We start from the raw sequence: 22,413 nt of genomic DNA, 5'->3' as shown, positions 1-22,413 counted from the left end.
CACACATCTTCAAGACTGAACTCATGATTGTTTCCTTCAAATATGCTCTTTTTACAATATGTTTTTCCCTGTTTCATCTTAGCAAGGCAGAGTAGTATTCTATTTGCTTAAGCCAGAAATCTACAGTAATATTTGGCACTTTTTCCATATCCATGGATCCATATCCAATGGATCACCAAGTCAGGTTGATTTTTATTCGGAAATATATATCCTGAATCCATCCCTGGCCCTCCATCACCACTGCCACCAAGTCTGAGACATCATCTCTCTGCTGGAATACAGTCTGCTAGCTGATTTGTCTCCACGGAAAATTTTCAACATATACAAAAAAGGAGAGATTGCAGGGTGGATACCCATGTATGCATCACCCAGCTACAATACCCATCAACAGAAGATTGTCCCTCTTTCATCAATATTCACCTCTACTCCCCCTTTCCCACCTCCTTTGGGTTACTTTGAAGCAAATCTGTGTGTCAGAGTGACTTTTTTTTTTTTTTTTTTTTTTTAATTTAAGTAATCTCTGCACCCTACGTGGGGCTCAGACTCACCACCCTGAGATCAACAGTCACATGTTCTTCTGACTTATCCAGCCAGGTGCCCCTCAGAGTGATTGTTTAAGATACAAATTTGATTGTGTATTTCCCCATTTAAATCCCTTTATTGATTCCCTGTTGCTTTTAAGAAAATAATAGAGGGGCGCCTGGGTGGCGCCTCTCCAGCTTCATTGCTCACCACTTCAGTACTTCCACCCTCCAGACACAAAGGCTCTGTTTATGTTCCTCATACATGTTACACACCTCTGGCCTCAGGGCCTTTGCACATCCATCATAAACCCTCTACAATGACTCCTCTGTCACTCTCTCATTTTGGCTATCAGCTCAAAATGCTACTGCTTCTTAGGGAAATCTTCCCTGTTTTCCACAATTGAGTCTGGACTCCCTGATAGAGGTCCTCTTAGGACGCTGTGCCCTCCTTTTATAGCATATATTACACAGTTATAATTATGTATTGATTTATGTAAATATTTGCTTCATGTCTGCCTCTCCCACCAGGCATTTTGGGGATAGTAGCTTGCCTTATCCCTCTTAGTATACACAGCACTTACACAGAACTGAGCGAATAGCAGACATTTAATTGATGTTTGTAGGAGTGAGGCAGAGAGGCTGGTGGCCTTTGAGGACTGTTATCCTGCCAGCCTCTCCTAGGATAGGGGTTCTTCTGATCACAGAAGGGTCAGTGGCCATTTGCAGTTCACCCAGTTCCTGGCTGTGCTTTGTTTTTCCCTCAGACAACATTTGCTTGCCTTCCTGGGGTGAGGCTTTATCGCCCCTTTGTAGAGAGTAACTAGGTCCAGAGATAGAGTGTGGCTTCTCCAAGGCCCCTCAACAGTGAGAGGTACTTCTAGGCCTGACTCTCTTTCTGCCCCCAAACCCAGGCTCTTTCAGGACCCTAAGACTCCTTCAAACCTGCCTGTGTCCTGAGAAGAGCCTGGAGGATGCACAAAGCCAGAGGGATTCTGAGGTGGCTGTGAGGATGGTTGGAATGGGGTGCGTTGGATGGCATCCATGGATGGACAGAGCAGACTTGTCCCAAGGGTAGCCACGCCCCCTGGCAGCCTTGAGTGGGGGCGTCTGAGCAGCTGAGGCTGCCTGTGGGCCCTCCCACAGCAAGCCCGGTGGAGGGTGGCCACCAGGAGCACAGGGGTGCTCTGTTTCTTAATGAATGCAAGTCTGTTTTTAGACCTGAATGACCAGCTTCTTGTCTGGAAATGGCCAGACCCTAACTGGCTGGCCCAGAAAAAGTGGTCTGTGACCAGGTCCAGGGATGCCAGCTCAAACAGATGCTGCTATAGCAGTGGGCACTATGGGATGAGGCCAGCTACAGGCAGATTACTCTCTGCAGAACCAACTGCTTGCTCCATGGTGGCCTGGGTTTCATGAGAAATCCTGGACATCCCCAGGAGCAAAGCTTCCGTGTTTTAGCTGTTTGTCCCGTATGTCTCCCTGGTGACTGTTCTTACTCTGTAGGCCTTTGAGCTCTGGCCAGGAAGGGGGCAGCAACTCCTGGCCTCAAACCCTTGGTGGAAGGAGGGTGGGGGAGGGATGCTGAACAGGGTTGGGCCTGAGTTGTGAGAGAGCCTCCAGCACTGCCCCCCAACCCCCTCTCCCCAGCCCCGCCCCCCCCCCCCCCCCACCCCGGGTGGGAGCAGTTATTGGGTGTGGCCCAGGTGCAAAGAGGGCCCTGCCCTTGGAGGCTCTCTGGCTGAAGTCCCAAGGAAAAGATTCAGTCATGCAGAACGTGTGTGGAGCTTCAGGGTGCAGTTTGGGGCCTGGCAGTGCACTGTCTCTGCAGCTACACCTCTTGACATCCTTCAAGGGACATGACGGGATGCAGAGCTCTTAGTGGGGCTGGCAGGGGGTTGGAGCCTCAGTGGACAAGGCTGTGAGGACCAGTCCTCTCCTTGGGGCTAGGCCATGACCTCTCAGATCCCCACAGCAGCCCTGAAGATTTTCAGGTCAGCAAGGGGATTTTCCCCATTTTATAGGGGAGCAGACCCAGAGGAAGGGGACTGGAGGCCACCTAGGAGGTCAAGGGCAGCCAGAAGCAAACTCAAGTGACTTGCTCTCACTCCAGCTCTTGTGTTTGTGTTCCAAGGTCCCAGTGTGGCTGAACAAACTACACAAAGGAGCTTTTCATCAGGGAGTGTTTGTTTATTCAGTACACAGTTATTGAGCACTTACTGTATGCCTGAAGCTGTGTGTGGCCCCAGGGTGAGAGATGAATAAGAAAGATAGTCTAGTGGGGAGACAACCACATAAACAGGGGATACAACAGTGAAGATATCTGAGCAGACGCAGACGGCGAGTGGAGACAAGGTGGGAGGGGTCTGCTCTCCCAGCCTACCAGCTGGCTAGGCTTCAGGGAAGTGTTGGGGGATGAGAGAGAGAGAGGGTCTCCATCTTGGGCAGGAGCAGGTTAGCTAAGCAGGACCCAGGCAGAACTGGGAGGGCAGCTCATTAGCACTCCTCCTGAATGCCCAAGAGGAGTCAGCCTGAGCACTTTGATCCTGAATTCCATCCCTGTAAGGACCTGGGCCTTTCTAGTGTGCTGGGAGAGCCCATGCCATGGGGGAGAGTTCTAGGAGCAGGGAAGAGTGGGATTGGAGCCCTTTAACCATTTAACCTCTAATTAGGGCTTGGCTAACTAGCTCTGGGCTCCACAGAGAGACCTGGGCAGTGGGCAGCATCTTGGCTGCCAAGAGTGGGAGATAGAGCCAGCCTTGCTCTCGGCCCTCCCAGCTCCCACTGGGTGGAGCGCCCAGAGGGTTCTGAGATCCCTGTAGGTAGGAGTTCTTGTAGGCACCAGAGCTCAAAGGGGTCCTTGTTCAGGCTGGATGCAGCCACCCCCAGAGGGCTATGCTAGCTCATATCTCCTCCTGAACAACTAGCTCTCCCAGTTTGTTTGGTTCTTTGAGCAGAGAAGATAAAGGCTTCGAGAGGGGTGGGAGGGTGGGAAGGGTTCTGGTCTGGGGAATCCTACTTCTCAGAGGGGCCCCTGCATGGCCATCTCAGCCCAAGAGACCCCCTTCAGGTCTCCCCTTTTTCCTGTCTACTGGAGAAGTTTCAGGAGAGGCAGTGCTGGGGCACCGACTGCAGAAGTGAAAATTAATGGGCTGAAAGGGGAGCAGACCTTCTTTGCTCTCTCCCAGCCCATGCACCCCTGCTGGTCTCTGCTCTCTGCTCCCTCTTCCCTTGTTCTAGACCCAGCTCCAGGGGCACCCGAAGGTTCTGCTCCAGGGTCCCTGCAGTATACCTCCCTCCTGCCTGTTTACTGCTTCTGGCTGCACACCTCCCATCTCTTATGTCCCCATTGGGATCCATTAGAAATGGAATCGTATGGGCCAAAGTTCATCTTTTCCTCCAAAGAGGCTGCTGGTCAGCTTACAGATGGCTTTGTGTGGGTCTAGAGCACACCATGGTTCTGCTGGTGGCAGCCAGGGTCATTTGGTACAGACTGTGGCATCTTGGGAAGCAGGATGCCTGGCCCTCCACATCCCCTTTCATTTCAAAGCTGCTGCCACAGTGAGTAAAAGGGAACTAAGCACATTGCTGACCCAGGTGTTCTCAGACCTGCCCGTGGTAGGCAGGGTTTGTGCCTGCGCTGGGTGCCCGTCCCTCCTGAGTCCTTGGCCAGGGCTGCTGAGTGGGACAGCTGGATTGGGACCCAGTGTGTGGCCCCCAGTTCACTGAACGCCACCCCCTTACACTCAGGATTCTTTCCCCATTTCTTGTCAGCAGAGACAGCAAAGCAGTGGTCCTACATAAGGAATATTTGCTTAGAAAATAAAGTGAGAGGCAGCTTCTGTGTAAAAATAACAGAATTATTTTTTGCAAAAGAGTACCTTTTATCTTCATTTTATTTATTTTTAAAATTTATTTATTTGTTTTGAGTGAGAGAGAGAGAGAGAGGGCATGAACTCGGGAGCGGCAGAGAGAGGGAGAGACAGAATCCCAAGCAGGCTCCTCACCATCAGCATGGAGTCCGATGCGGGGCTCAAACTCACGAACCGCAAGATCGTGACCTGAGCCGAAATCAAGAGTTGGATGCTCAACCAACTGAGCCACCTGTGTGCCCCAAGTTTTATTTATTTTTTAAAAATAATTTTTTCAACATTTATTCATTTTTGAGAGAGAGAAAGAACGTGAGTGGGGGAGGGGCAGAGAGAGGGAGACAGAGGATATGAAGCAGGCTCCGCACTGTGAGAGCAGAGCCTGACTCGGGGCTCAAACTCACAAACCCACCGTGAGATCATGACCTGAACCGAAATCAAGAGTCATCGGCTGCTTAACCAACTGAGCCATCCAGACGCCCTATCTTCAAGTTTTGGAGTACTGATGATAAGCCCGACTCTATTGACATTATTCCAGTTTCCTTTCGGCAGAGCTCTTGTCAACTGGTTTCTGGGCTGTGTGTCAGGACTGTGGCCCTGGGAGGACGTAGGGAGGCTTTCGGGAAGGACACAGAGCCAGCCTCTGCCGCACGGAAAGCTGCTCTTACTTCCTTGGCACGAGCTAGTAAATGTGCTCTGTGACCTTAACAGATGAAGGAAATCTCTATTAACAATGTGATTCCTGTCTTGCCAAGGGTGTTCCTGGAACTTTAGAGGGGCAGGGTGAAGGCATAGGAGGGTCAGGGCCCTAGATCCAGAGCCCAGGCAAGAGGATTGGCCCTGAATTCCAGGAGCCATGCTTCTCCCTCTGAGCCACAAAAAAAGGAGAGAAGTGGGGGCAGGATTCATGCACAGCAGTTTCTTAACACTGGCTGCATGTTTAAAATCACTGGAGGGGCGCCTGAGTGGCTCATACGGTTAAGTGTCCAACTTCAGCTTAGCTCATGATCTCACAGTTTGTGGGTTCAAGCCCCACATCGGGCTCTGTGCTGAGCCTGGAGCCTACTTCAGATTCTGTGTCTTCCTCTCTCTCTGCCCCTCCCCCACTCATGCTTTAAAAGCCTGAAACTGAACATATGACCCAGCAATTCAAATCCTAAGTGTTTGCCCATAGAAATGAATACTTGTGTCCACACTACAGGTGCTGGAATGTTCCTGGCCACACTTTCATAACAGGCAAAAACTGGAAATTTCCCAGATGCCCATCTATAGTAAAATGAATAAGTTGTAGTATGTCCGTGTAACGGAATTCTAAACATTGGTGAAAATGCACAATTAATAGCTACACACAACACTGTGGACGAATCCCACAGATGCATTGCTGAGTAAAAGGAGCCACATAAAAGGGTATGTATGGTATGATTCCGTTCATAGAAAGTCCACAAAGAAGAGGCAGAGGCAACCTGTGCTGTGGAAACCAGGGTGATGGTTATTCTTGTGGGTTGTGGGTTGTGGGTGGCAGGTTGGGGGTGGTGGTGAGACTGAAAGAGGCAGGAGGGGCTTCTGGGGGCTGGTTTCCAAGTGTGTTCTATTTGTGAAATGCATTGAATTGTACATTTATTTTATGTACTCTTTTTTTTTTAAAGTTTATTTAGTGTTTGTGTGTGTGTGTGTGAGAGAGAGAGAGAGAGAGGGAGAGAGAGAGAGAGTGCAAGCAGGGGAGGGACAGAGAGAGAATCCCAAGCAGGCTCTGAGCTGTCAGCCCAGAGCCTGACGTGGGGCTCAATCTCACAAACTGTGAGATCATGACCTGAGCCGAGATCAAGAGTCAGACATTTAGCCACCCAGGCATCTCTCCTACACATGCTTTTCTATGTGTAAACTATACTTCAATAAGAAGTTGAAAATATGTAGCTACCTACATGCTACCCCCAGAGACTCTGATTCAATTGGTCTGAGACAGGGCTCAGGCATCATTTTTTTGTTTGTTTTCTTTTTTTTAAATTTTTTTTTTTCAACCTTTATTTATTTTTGGGACAGAGAGAGACAGAGCATGAACGGGGGAGGGTCAGAGAGAGAGGGAGACACAGAATCGGAAACAGGCTCCAGGCTCTGAGCCATCAGCCCAGAGCCTGACGCGGGGCTCGAACTCACAGACCGCGAGATCGTGACCTGGCTGAAGTCGGACGCTTAACCGACTGCGCCACCCAGTCGCCCCATTGTTTGTTTTCTTAAAAAGCTCTACATGTTGGGGCGCCTGGGTGGCTCAGTCGGTTCAACATCCGACTTCAGCTCAGGTCACGATCTCGCGGTCCGTGAGTTCGAGCCCCGCGTCGGGCTCTGTGCTGATGGCTCAGAGCCTGGAGCCCGTTTCAGATTCTGTGTCTCCCTCTCTCTCTGACCCTCCCCCATTCATGCTCTGTCTCTCTCTGTCTCAAAAATAAATAAACATTTAAAAAAAAAAAAAGCTCTACATGTGATGCTAATGTGTACTCAACAGGCTGCACATTAGACTTGACCGGATGGTCTCTCTTCTCCATGACGAAGTCGGTGAGCTGTGTGCTAAGCAAGAGGTCAAGGTAGAGATGGGCCATCTTTGTGGTCTGTGGGTTTGTGTTTTCAGGAACGTGTTGCTAAGGTGTGTTTTTTGTTTGGAGGAACTCTCTCCTTGGAGGTTACAGGGCCCAGCGTCCTGGCCAGCTGCTGAAGGGGTGGAGCTGTTGCTGGGCCAGGCCTTGAGAAGGACTGGCAGGTCCCACGTGATGCTCTAGTATCTCAAATGTCCATGAGAAGTCAACGTGGGAGACTCCCCCAAATTGTCCCAGGGGACCCGCCTGTGACCTTGCAGACCCAGCCTGGCTTTCTGCTTCAGCATGGCCTGGGTGCTGCTCCTGCCAGGCTTGGAGGAGCCTGAAAGGAGGTTTCCCCTGGGGCTAGGGAGGCTTGAGTGTGGGCACAGGACAGTCCAGGAGCATGCCAGTCCAGTGAACACAGTGGAGGCCTGAGGGGTCCGGCTTGTGCTTTCCCCAAATACCACATTGCATCCCTTCCGAGCCACTTTATCCTTTTTCTTTTGTCTCTGCCTCCCACCCGAGCTCCCCCTTTGATCAGTCAGCCAGCATGGACTGAGTGCCTGGTGGTGCTGGGTCAGTGCTGACTGCCTGCTTCACGGGCAAGGCTCCTGGAAGGGACCGGTCTGCAGGTGACCCCCATTGCTCCATTCTATGTGCCTTTCCCTTCTACTGCCTTGATTTATCCCTCCCCTCTTCCCTCTTGGAGTGTCACCATCTCTCTTTCTCTGTCTGCTTCCCTCACAGTAGCAAACACTGGGTGCCTGCTGTGTGCTGGGGATACAGAGATGTATAAGACACACCCCTGGTGGAGCTCAGAGGCCACTGGGGGCAGCTGGATGTGTAAACAGACAAGCACAGTCTGGTGTGGTAAGTGCTGGGACAGCACAGCAGGACAGAGGGGACAGGGGACCACAGAGGAGGACTGACCAGCTCTGCAGGGGGGAGACCAGGGAGGGCTTCACAGAGGAGGTGACATTTGAACTGGGACTTGAAAGATAAGTGGAATTCTCCAGGTAGACAAGCATGGGAAGGAATTGCAGGTAGGGAGGATGTGCAGGTGCGGAGGGCTGCGGCAACAAGGAAGCTGGGCTCAGGTGAGCCTCAGGAGTGAGGCTGGGAAGGGAAGCAGGAAGCTCAGGAAGGCCAGCTGAGGAGGCATGAGGGAGGTAAGGTCAGCAGCAGAGTGGCAGGATCAGTTCTGGGCCCCAGGTGGCTCTGCTGGTGGTGCAGATGTGGGGGAGGGCCAGGCATGGTGAGGAGGCTTCTGCCAACATCAGGGAAAGGATGATGGTGATCAGGGCTGGCAGGTGCAGCAGGAATGGAGTAGGTGGTGTCCTGGTGTCATAGGTTCAGCTGGGGGAAGGCTCTTGGGCCTTTGGGGATTGAGTGCTGTGGGGGGGAGGGGAGGAGAAGGAGGTGAGGCTTCTGCCTTGGTTAACCATGGAGGAAGGAGCCTTTCAGGGATATTGGGTGCTCAGAAGGAAGCAGATTTGGGGGGATGACACTGAGCTCACCTTGATGGATACATCCAGATAGCTGAAGCTCAGGAGGAGAGGAGGTGTCAAGGTTAGAGATTTACAGATTTCGATTTGGGAGCATCTGCCTGGTGGGTGTATTCTGAGCCTGGAGGAAGCTTCCAGAGCAGAGTGTACACATGTCAGGTGTCCTGTGAGGCCTGGTCCATGAGTTCTGCAGGAGGCAGCTCGACTCTTGGACCTCTGGGTTCCCTCCTTATTGTCTCTCTCTCCCTCTCCTACCCTCTCTGTGTCCCCCGCCCCTTTCTTGACTGGCCTGGCTCCTCTGCTGACATCCCCAGTGCTAGCTCCCCGCCCCCTGCTCTTTCAGCAGCCCCATGTGGCAGGCTGCACCCTGGACTCCTGGTGTGATAAGCTAAGCTCAGTGAGTATTTGGAGAGGGAATGAAGGAAGGCTTGCAGGTAGGGCAAGCAGCTGTTGTGTCCTCTGGAGAGGCATCCTGCCCCAGAATCGGGCTCAGCAGGGCGAAAGGGACTCATCTGAGGAGTTCCCCAACCTTTTCTACCTCCTCTAACGTCCAAAATATTGGGCCTCCCCTGCTGCATCCCCTTGATAACAAGAATATTTTTTTGTGGCTCTGATGGAAAAAACAGACATGGCTTTGAGGACCCCTGATACTACCCCACAGTCTGCAGGTGGGGGTAGGAGTGGGACTTGATGGGCAAGGGGGTTAGTTCACAACCCACAGAGTAGGGGCAACTGGCTTGAGGGGGTCTGTGTAGGAACGCACAGAGGCTGCCAGGAGAGTGGGGGCACCCAGGCTGGTCCCCATTCTCCAGCTTCCTGCTCTTGAAGCCTCCTTCCTGACCTTGTGCAGCAGGGCCCAGTTGGTCCTTGGGTGCTCCCCGCTTATTGGTTCTGTGGTGACCACTCTGCCCCAGACCTACCCTTGTATCTGATTTTGCTCCCATTTCTTTATTTTTACTCACCTAAATACTGTAGACTAATTAGTAGAAAATCTGACTTGATTGTTTTGCAAACCATGCATTTCGGCCACAGGCAGAGTCTCTGTATCAAGAGCATTATGAGGACAGCCAGGAGGGACTGGCCTTAACAGATGGACAGGTAGGAATGGCTTGTAACCATCTTGTTCATCATGCATAAAGGAGTTGCTTTTAAGTTTAAAGATACTTGAAAGTCATTTCCCCCACCCCCAGTGACTGTGTTTTACCACTGTTCTTTTCTTCCTGGAGATGCTGTGGGGAGAGCGAGTGCACCGCCTTCTTTTGTTTTTCTCATGGTCCGTCTCTCCTCCAGCCTTGCTTACTGACCCCACACTTCATTCCTCAAACATATCGCGTGTGCCTGCTGCATGCTGGCCTTTCACCCAGCTTGTGACCTTCAGGAAGGGAGGAGGCAGAGTCCCTGCCATCTTGGAGCCCCCGGAGACGAGCAGTTCCAGCACTGACCCAGTGTGAAAAGTGCTAAGAGGGAGGCCAGGATTGGGGTGTTGTGAGTGTCTGCAGCGGGGGCTCCTCACTAGGTTGGGGGAGGGCAGAGGGCGGGCTCCTGTCCCTGAGCAAGACACACTGGACCTAAGGATGAGTTCAGTTTAGAAGCCATGCAGAGGAATGATCATGAACGCAAAGTTAGATTATGGAACTTTTGCAGGATGACAGTCTTACCCAGGTGGTAGGGTTGGGATTCCTTTTCTCTAGGAGCCTTTCTGTGACTCTCACTCTGTCTGCCTTCTGGGCTCCTGCAGCCCTGATAGCTCGAATCACCCTTCCCAATGCCCGAATGACAGGCTCCCTGCCTCTGTGACCATGGCCAAAGTCCTTCTTGGGGTTTCACTCTACCCCTGGGCCTCCAGGTTAGAGTGTGCTCCTTAGAGCGGGCCCCATTTCCTTCTCTTTCCTTGTGGCCCAGTATGCTCACAAGCTGCAGGGTCTAAGCTCCCCAAGGACTCAGTGGCTTGACTTGTACAGTCTCTACCTCAGGGGCCTCTCCAACCAAAGCACTCAAACCAAGTGAGGAATCAAGAGATAGAAGACATAGATGGAATTTGCCACACAAAAACTGAATAGTACCACAGACAAAACTAAAAGGCAAATGACAAACTGGGGGAGATGTTTGCAAAAATGAGAAATTAAGGAGTAATATTCTCAAAAAAAATTTAATACAAATCAATAAGAAAAACGTAAAGACCCTCACAGACAATTCACAGATGAAATTCTGGTGGTTAATGTGTATATATGGGAAATATTGTTGAACCTATCAGGAAGCAGAAATAGAAATGAAAATAGCATGCTTCCATGTATCAAACTTGCAAAAGTGAGAAAAAGATAATAGCCCGTGGATGTAGCCCAGATGTAGGTAAGCCGGTACCCTCACGTAGTGCTGATGGCTGTGGTCACCAGTAAAACATATGGAAGCACTTTGGGAGTGAGTCTAAAGAGCCCAGGAAATGAGCATTCTCCACTCACTAATCACACTTCTGAGACTCTGTCTCAGCCATGGACAGTGACATGGGGAATTTCTCATGAAATCATGTTAAGCAACAAAAGTAGAACATACATATTATAATGTATACTTCTACTTACATGAATTCTATATTTATGCATAAATCTTTTCTTTGGGTGATGTTTTAAGGGCATTTGCTTCTTGGTGATTTTGATCATCATATTTTGTTTTTCTCACATTTTCTGTAATGAGAGTAACGAAAGTCAAAAGGGGGGGGGAACCCTCTTAAAATATGAAATGAAGGGACCAAATAAATATAGAAATTAACTTTGGGAGTCAACAGGGTCAAATCACTAGCAAAACTTGTCACTTTGCAAGATTCAGGAAACATATGTTGATGTGTATTTACCAAAATTCTCCAGAAGACTAAGGGCAGAGGCAGAAATCACCAGGCCACATGGCTGTGGATGGGCTGATTTTGTGGGTGAGGTTACCTGGCTCTTCACTGTGTGATACTAGGTACAGCCTGTCCCTTGGCAGGGGTCAGTTTCCTACTCTTTACACAGTATATTAGGGGGTCAGACTAAATGACTCTGAGGGTCTTTGGCAGATCTCGGCCAACTCTGTTCTTGAAGAAGAGAACTTTGACTTGCGCCCGCGACAAAGCTGAGAAGGACCAAGGGTTGGTATTTGCAGGCCTCGGGTTCCAGCTCCTTATCTGCCCAGAACCATGTTTCCTGTTTGTGACCACCATGATGCCCTGCCTTGGCCCTGCTTCTTGGCCACCTTCTCTTCCTGTCAGCTTTTGGGCCCATTGAGTTGGGGGCTAGTTTGAATGCTCAGGCTTTATTGATTCCTAGCCTGTGTGTTGGAGGGGCAGGAAGGGGGAAACCCTATACTTTGGAGCTGTTTAGTAGAGGCATGAATTCAAAAGCCACTGGAGAGCCCCACTTGCCCAGGGAGATGGTGTCTCCTCCCTCCAGGGCCCGCTCTCTGGCACATTTTTGAGACAGTATGGCTCTCAGGGCCAAGGTGCCCTGATTGTCTGAAGGCCACCAAAGCCACTTCATGGTGTGGGGCTGCTCCTCCCCTCCCAGCCCATGGTCACCTGTGGGTTGACTAGAGCCCCTCCCACACCATTAGTGGCCCCAGATCCTCAGCTCTGCTAAGGCCTCCTGTGCTCAGCATCCTTTCCTTAGCATCCTAGGATTGCCTTGAGAGCTTATGGTCATGCTGCCCGGGCACCTCAGGCACTATGGTTTCAGCCATGAGCAAGTCTTAGAGTCCTCCATCCGGATGTGCTTTCTCTGGGGTGGGGCCTAGGGCTTAACCTCCTGGTGCTCCACTAAGGCAGGCTGATTTTCCTTCCCACCCAGGAATAAACTGATCTGCAGGCTTCCAGGAAGGATGGCGTGTGAGATTGTCCCTTCTATCAGGGAGCACAGGACTCCTGCCTGAGCTGCTGCCTCTGGACTCTGACAGCTTCAGCCTCACCCTGAACAGCAGGGCTGGTCTTGGGTGGGGGTGGAGGACCTGCCCTGGGGATGGTGATGCTGGTCGGGAAAGGTGTCCCCATAGAGTCACCCTTCTTGATGCAGGCCTGTTTCTGCTTAGCAACCAGCAGATGCATGGAAAGACAGCTTCTCTGAAGAGCCCTGTGTCCTGCACAGAGAAACTAGCCAGGGTTCAGGCACCCCTGAACTCCAGGTGAGGCCCTTTCCACTGGTCAGATATACATACCGATTAGGGGTGGGAAGCCCTCAGGAGGACCTCAGAGACCAGAGCAAATAAAAAATAATGAAATCTTGCCATTTGCAATGACATAGACGGAGCTAGGGTGTATTACGCTAAGCAAAATAAGTCAGTCAGAGAAAGACAAATACCATATGATTTCACTCATATGTGGAATTTAAGAAACAAAACAAACGAACAAGGGGGGAAAGAAAAGAGAGAGACCGAGAAAGAGGGAGGCAAACCAAGACACCAACCCTTAACTACAGAGAACAAACATCAGTTTGTTACCAGAGGAGAGGGGGCTGGGGGGATGGGAGAAATAGGTGATGGGGATTAAGGAGTGCAGTTGTGATGAGCACGGGGGGGGGGGGGGGGGGATGTATGGAAGTGCTGAATCACTGTATTGTACACCTGAAACTAATAGTACACTGTGCTCACTAACGGGCATGTAAATTTAAAAACTTTAAAAAAATAAAAAAGAAAGGGGCAAAAGGATTAAAGAAAAGTTAGAAAGGGGACCTTGCGTCAGGTGTTAGTTTGGGCACAGGCTGCTCCCAGCCCCTTCCTCCCATTCCCGGGACTGTCCCAGCACACAGGTACCTAGCAGAGTCTAGGCTTCTCAGGTTACCAGCCTCCTCCCTGCCCACCTGTCCTCAGGCCAACCTGGCCAGGGCAAAGGTTTGCGTTCCAGCACCACCCCTCTCCCTCAGCCTTGGTAGCCTCCATCAGGTCAGGTGAGTCTGCTGAGCTCCAGGCTGCCGGGAGGAGGCTTCCAGAAGGGCATGCCTGCTGGGATCATGGCCCATAGCCAGGCCCCGGAGCTGTGAGTCTGACATCTCCACCTCACCCACTCCCCAAGCTGGTCCCCATCCTTGTGTCTCCTACTCATTTATCCCTGGGTCTTCTCCTCTGCTTATCCTTTGGCCAGAGAAGTGGGAGAGGGTTTTTGACACTTGGGGGTGGGAGGCTCCTAAGCATCTCCAGGAGGCGGAGGCTCAGGCTGAGCGAACCTCCTGGGGAGCCACAGCCCACAGCTGTCTGGGAGGAGGGCTTGTAGCCTGCAGGGTCAAGCTACATACTTGCTGTTGCTTATCACTTTGCTGTGGCTCCTAGAGAAGGGCCTCAGTCTCCAATCTCTGCTCTAAGCTTCTGGCTTGAAGCCAGGGCAGACCTGGCCCTGAGGATGTATGGGCAGAACTCAAGGGTTCCTTGTCCCTGGAATGGAATGTCTCCTTTGCAGTCTGCACTGGCCAGAAGGCTTGAAGAGTGAAGAGATCAAGAAGTGTGGCCGAGAAGGGGTAAGTGTGTGGAGGCTGACTTTTCACTGCCCACCAAGGGAGGGGCCCAGGGCTGCCTGAATTTAGTGACTGTTGGTTCCTTGGCCACCAGGCTTGTCACCAGGGGAAACCCAAGTGAGTGTCCCCCTCCTGGGTGGGGGTGGTGTGTCCCCCTCCAGTCATAGGCTGCCCATTAGGATCTACCGTCACCGAGAGACATGCTGTGCTTGGAACTCAGCCTTTCACCCCCACTGGCTGCTTACTGACTGCTTCATACCAGAGCCCCTGCCCCTGTGGCATTATTTCCTGGTGGCTGGTGCAGGGCCCCTTTAGTGGTCTGATCCCCCAGGACTTCTCAGCCCCAGCTCGTGTGTTTGCAGACACTACTGAGTAAATACAACCAGCAATACCACAAGCTGTTTAAGGACATCCCTTTGGAGGAGGTTGTTCTCAAAGGTGAGCTATCTCCCTGGTGTGGCTGGACAGGTGCCTAGAGTGCCTGAGGCCCAGGTCCTCTCCTCCAGAGCCTCCAAGGCACAATTTTGATACGGGAACTGGCTGCCCTTTGGATGTGGTTGGGCCTGTTTTCTTCAAAAGTATGAGAAGACTGGGTAGATTTGGGACATGAAATGGAATTTATGAACGTTTTCTTGAGGCAATATCAGGGCTTCCAAATCTTATTTTTGTTCTGCTCTTATCAATGACTGCTCTTCCCTGCTCTCAGTGAGGCCTCTCAGTGAGCAAGTTGGAGCATTTGCACAATCGAGGCTCTCTCTCCAGGGCAGGGCTGAGCAGGGCAGGGCAGGGCAGGGTAGGGCAGGGAGTTTTGCCTGAGGGAGCAAGAATCCAGGCTTGGGGAACCCTATGAGACATGAGTGGCAAAGGAGGGAACCTCTAGCAGTTTGGTGGGGTAGGGTGGGGCAGTCAGGACTCTCAGGAAGGACTCTGGGTGCTGGTGGAATGGGTGGTTTGGGGCCTGGGGTCAGGAAGTGGGATTCTGAGGAAGGCAGTCCCTGAGGCTGGGCTCTGGACTCCTGAGTGTAGGACCCAGGCCGTGGAGCTTCAGGGTTGGCCTTGCTCATGGCAATCTTCTTTCCTGTGACTTCCCAGTGTGTTCCTGTGCCCTCCAGAGGGACCTTCTTCTCCAGGGCCGGCTCTACATCTCCCCCAACTGGCTCTGTTTCCATGCTAGCCTCTTTGGCAAGGATATCAAGGTAGTAATAAGTGGTAAGGCCTGCAATGGGCCCATGAGGTCCCAGCCAGGGAAGATATAGGCCCCTCCCGTGCAGGCATGCAGGCCTGTCACTACAAGACATCCTACCTGGCGTCTGGGGAGGGCCCCCAATCTAGACTCCCCATCTGGCCTGAGCCGACCTGAACAGCTCATAGCAAATTTATTCTGCCTATGGGTGCCTCTGAAATGCCTTCAGAATCAGAGTGGGATGCCACATTTAGAGGGAGCCATAATTGTGGCCAGGTGGTAGCTCAGGGGACTCCATTACTGGAGTATGGGATTCACCAGAGCAGCCGTCCTTGGCCTCCTGGATAATAGGATGAGAGCCCAGAGTGGTGTGTGCTGTCAGAGCTGGGGCAGGTTGGTAGAGCTGGAAGCGGAGCCTGCATGAGAAAGTGGATAGTTCAGATATTCTTCAGCATAGGGCCAGGCTTCTGCATGGTGTCTATGCTTGTCTGATTGCCAGTTGTGGCTGGGGCCCTATGCAGGAAGCAAAGGGACCATGGCCTTTGGGGTGGATCCTAAGAGAAGCACTCCTCTTCCCACTCAGGTGGTCATTCCTGTGGTGTCTGTGCAAATGATCAAAAAACACAAGATGGCCCGGCTCCTTCCCAATGGCCTGGCCATCACCACCAATACCAGCCAAAAGGTCAGTGAGTCTCTGGGCCAGCCATCCCTTGTTAATTTCCCCAACCCAGCCCCAGGATCCTGACTCTGGCACTCACCCCAATCTGTACTTACCCCACCCTTTTCTGTTTTCCTTCTCTGTCCCAGTATGTCTTTGTGTCACTGCTTTCCCGGGACAGTGTCTATGACATGCTGAGGAGGGTCTGCACACACCTACAGGTATGGAGCTCAGGGGCAGGAGCTGGCCCAGGGAGGCTGCTCAGGTCTGGACTGAGGTCTTGGGACAAGGCTGTTGGGAGTGGTTGGCCCATCTCTCCAACACAGGGACCAAGGGCAGGGAGAGGGGAGTAATAGGCTCAGGTCCAGCGTATCTGAACTTAGTCCTTGGACTGGGTGTCTATGCTTGTGAGCATGTCCCTTTGAGGCCATTGGCCCTTGTGTATCCCCTGTATATGGCCTCATTGGGCTTCCTCGATGTACAGACAGAAGCTTGTGGCTGCTTCCCAGTGTGCCTACAGCTCTCTCTGGCCCACGGTGAGGAAGTGGGGGAGGGGCAGGAGCTAGGGGAAGTATGTTGCCTTGGATTTGTGCTCTGCTCCAGCATTAGCCCCTGCAAACTCTGGGAGTGAGGCTCCATCTGACCCAAGGTGGCTTATGTGGAGGTAAAGCTCTCTTGGAGAGTACTAACACCTCTTCACCCCTGACCTTGGGTGTTCCAAATGGACAAGTGACCCCTGTTCCCTTTCTTCTTTAGCCTTCCAGCAAGAAGAGCCTGAGTGTAAGAGAATTTCCAGAGGAACCTGAGTGCGAGTCTCTGGTGAGAGCTGAGGCTGGCAGGAACAGTTGCTGGCATGAGGGACCCTATGCCTCTGAGGCTTCAGGGCCTCCCAGGAGGGTCTACAATGCAGAACTTGGGCTCCAGGTTCAAGAGCCAGTGGCCATGCTCTGCCAGGGAGTCCCCTAGACCCACCATGCTCCATACCATGTAGAGCCACTAGGTCCTGGGCAGCTCTGTGGACTTTCTGAGCAGAACAGATGTCCAGCCCCCAGAACACCACCCAGGTTGGATCCCACTTCTGTACAGACAGAGAGCCAGTGACCCACCCTCTTTCCTTTAGCAGGATCAAGAGGGCCTTCCAGGGGATAGAGATATCCTCAGGGAAGAACTTCAAAGGGTATCGCTGTAGAACCCAGACAGACTCATTTGAGATTTGCTGCGGCCCCAGCAGTCTCCTTTGCTGTTGGGGTTGTGGGTAGGCAGAGCTGAGTTTCTAGAACAGTGATGCGGATGGAAATGACCCCAGGGTGTTTGAAGCCTCCTTCATTAATCATTAAGCGTTTAGCCAAGCATACGATATGCACACTTCTATGCAGGGGATAGAAGGTGATGTTCCCATTTTTGTTGATGGGAATCCTAAGTGTCCCCTGCCAAGGTCAGTGATGTCCTTAGGGTTAGAGTCCAGATTAGAAGGACTTATCCCATCTAAATTATATTGTGCTGAGCTTTCTTGGACTCAGCAGATCTGAACATATACCTGGGTTAGCTCGCGTCTTAGATCCCATTCTGGTTCTGTACTAGCAGTCTTCGGAGACATTGTTCCCTGGAAGAATGGCTGGTCACAGCAAAGGAGCAGATAAGAGATACATGTGGTTGCTATGGTAATGGTTTCTCCCCTTGTGGGTACCTGACATCATGCTCACTAGGATTCCATATTGGTAATATCTGGAGAAGGTGTGATAAACCTAGTGTGGGCCCTTAGGACAAGTAAGATCCCAAGGGTCATAGACGATTTCTCCCTCCTTCTCTGCAGGAAGTCCTCATCCCTGAGATGAAGTGGAGAAAGGTGTGCCCTGCCTCCAGGTCCCTGTCCCTTCCAGACAACATCCCTTGTATCCCTCGGGCATCCATGGACTCCACCGACAGCTTCTTTCCCTCCAGGAAGCCTCCAGGCTCTGGTGAGCTCAGGGGGCTTGTCCATGATCACGTTTGTAAAGACCAGGCTTTTCTTCCCCCTACTTCTGCAAAAAGGAAAAGTCACAACCAGCTCTTCCTAAAGCTGTTTCTTACTTTCTTCAAATCTATAAGGGAAAGCAGCGTCCAAGGAGCTTCAGAAAATGGGGGGGGGCGGGGGGAAGGTGGGCATGCTCCTTGCTGGGCTGGGCTCCTGCCTCCTGCCCCCAGAAGATGCCTAATTGCTCTCCTATCACAGAGAATGCTGTCTGTGAGAAGGAGAAACTGGAGGAGTTGCCCAGGAGCGACGGGGAGCTGAGGCTCTGGGATTGCCAGCTCCTCAAGGTCATCTTCGTGCTGTAGGTGACTATATTGGGTGGGGGTGGGGGGGGTGTCAAGCTCACCTGGGTGTCTGGCAGGGGCCTCTGTGTGTGGGGAGTTCCCAGGTCAACTGAAAGTCCTGGGCAGAGTCTGGAGGCTACATGGCAGGCCCTTCTGAAGCAAGACAAAATATCTCCAGTTTTTATTCATACAACCCTGTAATTTAGGATTAAGTCTGGCAGGATACGAAACTGTTGAATAAAAGTTGCACAGGATTGGGAAGGGGGAGGGCTGACCGAATTGGAGAGGGCCATCAGATAGACTAGGGGAGAGCCACAGCTTTCCTGCTACCTACCTTTAGAGCAGTTTTTGGAACCCCAGACGTGTCTGTAATTTGGCCTGAGGGCCAGGAGAGCGGTGAGCATGGTGGGGTGTTTCATGAACAGCCAGCCCCTGGCTTCCCCTCACCTTACCTCATGACCTTCCTCTGGTTCTGCTGGCTGAGTTCTGACTGTCAGCTTCAGCACTTGCTGGGGGAATGTGGACCTGTCTCCTTAGGGGATGATCTCTGTGGTCTTGAAAAGGAAGCACGGGATCAAGGTGGCCAGTCAGAGGGAGGGTGGGCTCAGTTTAAGGACCTAGAATTCTTGCTGGGCTTTGAGGACACCTCCATGGGGACGAGTCTCAGGACCCCCACGTGGCCTCTCAGAACAAACATGTCTAGGCCTGAATGTAGCTAAAGGGCAAGAGTCTCTAATTCCTCCAAGTACAACTGGAAGTAGCTTAGTCCCCACTCCTATTTCTGGTGAGCCTCTAAAAATGCCCTTTTCCTAGATAAGATATCCTTCTTATCTCTCTTTCTCCAGGATCTGCTTCTTGGTCATGTCCTCATCGTATCTGGCATTCCGCATCTCCCGGCTGGAACAGCAATTATGCTCCCTGAATTGGGATGGCCCAATCCCTGGGCACAGGTGATGCCCTGTCTCTTGCTAATGCCTCTGGGATTGAGGGTAAAGGATAGGAGCCAATTGCTATGGCCAGGCTGCATGTTATCCTGGTTGGACTTGGCCCTGCCCTTGTGCTGGCTTGATGGCCCTAAGCAAGGTTGGACAGAGTGTGCAGGGTGCACAGATCCCACCCTGACTCACTCCTGTGGGGCAAGAAAGGTTCTACTGATCTGTCTGTCTGCCTTTTAAGCTGTTTCTCTGATGTGGGCATCTCCTGTGTACAGGTAACAGCCACCTGGCCTTTGTCCCCACTTCTCCATGAAGAATGCTGTGCGTGCTAAGGTTCCACCAGTGATCGCCGTGGTTTATGCTGCTGCTGCACTGAGACTGAGTATGAAGGAACACAGTCCAGATCCTTCCTCCTCCCCCTAACTCTTATCTCTCCTGTTTACAAAGCTCCTACAATTTGGGGACTCGGACAAAGAGCCAGATTCTTGGAACAACTCAGAAATTCTGTATACTAAGCTTCAGCAAGCACTTCAGTGAAAAAAGAGAAAATTAACTTGTTCCTTGGAAACAGCCTGGCACAGGTGCAGAACACTAGGAGCCACCGGAGGGACAAAGGCCATGCTTTGGTTCCTGGAATGTACCTCTCCAACTGTCACGCGGCTCACTGCCTCAGTGGGACAGAGGCTCTAACCCAAACCACCAGTGGGGCTCTGCTCTCTCCCAACATACTGTGCTCTCACTTGCGCCCCTGAGAGTCTCTGTTCCGGGAGCCAGGCCCCTGTCAGGCCAAGGGCAGACTGGGGGAGAGGAAGGGGAGGGGGAAGCTATCAACAAGGAGAGGAGGGCGTGTGGCTAGGATTCCAGCTAGAGAGGAACGTTCGTGCCCTGTGCTGAGGCTCTATCCTGGCCACTCACAAAGAGGCTGGCTGAATCTGGAGGACAGTACTTGCAGCAGAGGATGGTGGCAGGGGCTGTGAAGGAGAGCAGAGGTCCAGCATTCTGTGTCCTGAGCTGCCACTTCCTGGTGAGACAGGTGGAGCGGGGCCTTTGATCACTGTGGTCACAGACCTGGTACTGTCTTCCCCTCGTGTGCTCAAACAGTTCTAAGGTCCCCCAGGCGGGAAGTAGGGGCTGGGGCTGGGGTGGGTGGGAAGGTTGGTGGCTTTGATTTGAGTTTTGCTTTGTACTCCCTGGCTGACTGCCTGAGAGGCCATGACCCATAGCAACCTGTCGGGAGGTGAGGCTGGGCAGCTGGGCAGTCGGGCACAATGGTATAGGGCCACTGCAGGGCAAAGCTCACTCATGTCACCAGAAATAAGTATGTTGTGGGCCATGGGGGGAGGCTTCTCCATTCTATGAATAAGGTAGAGGTGTCCAAGGTGGGCCTGGTACAGTGCAGGGACCAGGCCAAGGGGTTCTGTCTGATATCTCTGGGGACAAGAGAAGTAGGGGATGAGAAGAGTAGGCACAGTGGTAGCTTTCTTTTAGAGATTCCTCCTCTTCTGCCAGGGCCACCTGTTTTCTAAACAGCTCGTCTATGCCTCAGAACTCTGCCTGCTCTTCCTGGGACTCCCATCTGCTAAGACAGTGCCTTTGGAGGTTCTAGAGGGGCCTCAGTGAAGAGGTCAGAGGTATCAAGGGAAAGTCACTGGTGATGGGGTGAGTGGTGTCAGAAATAGCCACTGTTTTTCCTCCTTCGGACACCTGAAAGGTTAATCAGGGAGAAATCCAAGCAGAAATTATTTATTGCAGAGCCATGATTGTCCTATTAGGACAAACCCAAACAAGAATTGGAGGGACTGACTGCAGGTGACAAGTCCCAAAGCTCAGACTAGCAGTCTCTTCATCCTCACCCCATTGCGGGTTCTAGGATTATGCTTAGAGCCTGGGGGCGTTGCTTGCACCTCATCTGTATGTATCAGGTGAAACTCATTCCATTCTCCCCACAGCACCACAGTGGGGAAAACCCCATCCTTTTTTTGGAACCAGCCCCCTTCATCACTCCTTTCCATCACGTCTTCAGGGAAATACTTGCCCCAGTGTCTCCCGGCCCTGGTCCTTGCCGAAGGGCGGGGAGAGTAGGTCCATTCTCTTGAGCCTTGCCAGGTTGAGCCAGAGGCTCATGAGGGGCCAGCAGAGGTGCCAAGTCATGGGTAACGGTGCCAAAGTGCTGGTGAATCTAGTCTCCACCTGTGCCGCAGGCTCAGAAAGGGCAAGAGGCATGCTGTAGGGTGGGGTGGCTCTGGAGGCCCTCTTGGGTCCAGGGATTTCAGTGGTATGAGTGTGCCTGTCGCTCTGGAGGGCCCTCTGTTTCTCCCTTTGATTCCCCAGCCTGGTCCTCTGGGGCCAATGTCCCTTTTGGTTGTGCTCATTTGTAAACTGTGTATTTGTACAGACCTGCTTGCACTGGCTGATACTCCTTTAATTCCCTGAGAGATTGGTTCAACTATCCTTGGGTTGTTCCACCATAGCATTAGCCTTTGAAAATATTTTAAAATACAAAAATTTGATTTTTCTAGTGTCCTGTGGTATGGAAAGTTCATTTTTTATCTTTTGACTACTCGCGAAGGGTATCCTACTGACACATTTAGCACTCAAGAGACTGATGGAGCCCAAGTCATTCCCAGAATCCCCAGTACTCTGCAAATCTCACACGACTTTAGCTGAGCTGCCTCATACTTCAGGCATAATGGGAAGGGGAAGAGTGGCCGCAGCAAGCCTCCACAGCCTTCTGCCTCTGTTGGGTGGACACTGAGAATGCTTCCCCACTTCTCTGGGGCAGATCCCAAGCAATGTCCCTGGTTCGAATACTCCTGTGCTTTTTTCTGACTCAGCAATTGAAGTGCAGAACTCAGAACCAGAAAATTCCTGTGTCCTTTTCTGTGACTTTGAGCCTCGATTAGGGAGGTCAAACTTCATTTTGGGCCACATCACTTTTTCCCTAGGATGCCCCCTCTAGTAGTGATTCATTCATTCAGTAAATATTTTTAAGAAAAATTTTTTTTAACGTTTATTTATTTTTGAGACAGAGAAAGAGCATGAACGGGGGAGGGGCAGAGAGAGGGAGACACAGAATCAGAAGCAGGCTCCAGGCTCTGAGCCATCAGCCCAGGGCCTGATGCGGGGCTCAAACTCACGGACCGCGAGATCGTGACCTGAGCTGAAGTCGGACGCCCAACCGACTGAGCCACCCAGGCGCCCCTTCATTCAGTAAATATTAAGTGCAGACTATAAGCCAGGTACCATGCGAGGCACTGGGGATAGAGCAGTGAACATGTCAGGCAATGTCCCTGTGTGCCTGTGGCACCTATGTTCCATGTGGACATAAGTTCCAGGTAAATATGTAAATAAACAAAGTAACTACAGATTGTGAGTAGGTTCCATGAAGGAAAGAAACAGTGATATGAGAGTA

General features: G+C 51.8%; 1 protein-coding gene across 16 annotated transcripts in view; it reads left to right on the top strand.

Annotated features, from left to right (window-relative positions):
- Positions 1-21,522, top strand: part of GRAMD2A (GRAM domain containing 2A) — a 35,303-nt gene extending 13,781 nt beyond the window's left edge. The window contains exons 1-13 of one of the 16 annotated variants that reach the window (XM_086711144.1): positions 10,914-12,419; positions 12,516-12,608; positions 13,346-13,458; positions 13,876-13,933; positions 14,293-14,368; positions 15,023-15,126; positions 15,697-15,795; positions 15,921-15,992; positions 16,528-16,590; positions 17,585-17,729; positions 17,984-18,083; positions 18,912-19,016; positions 19,277-21,522. In XM_086711144.1, the coding sequence (XP_086567270.1) occupies positions 13,418-13,458; positions 13,876-13,933; positions 14,293-14,368; positions 15,023-15,126; positions 15,697-15,795; positions 15,921-15,992; positions 16,528-16,590; positions 17,585-17,729; positions 17,984-18,083; positions 18,912-19,016; positions 19,277-19,280 (867 nt within the window). In that variant the 5' untranslated portion in view covers positions 10,914-12,419; positions 12,516-12,608; positions 13,346-13,417 and the 3' untranslated portion in view covers positions 19,281-21,522. The other 15 variants (XM_086711141.1, XM_086711139.1, XM_086711138.1 and 12 more) reach the window with 15 other exon arrangements.
- The last annotated feature ends 891 nt before the right edge of the window (positions 21,523-22,413 follow it).

This window comes from Puma concolor, chromosome B3 (genome assembly GCF_028749965.1).
Source record: "Puma concolor isolate L17-30 chromosome B3, mPumCon1.1.hap2, whole genome shotgun sequence".
Taxonomy (NCBI): Eukaryota; Metazoa; Chordata; class Mammalia; order Carnivora; family Felidae; genus Puma; species Puma concolor.
This window is presented reverse-complemented; position numbering and strand designations above follow the sequence as displayed.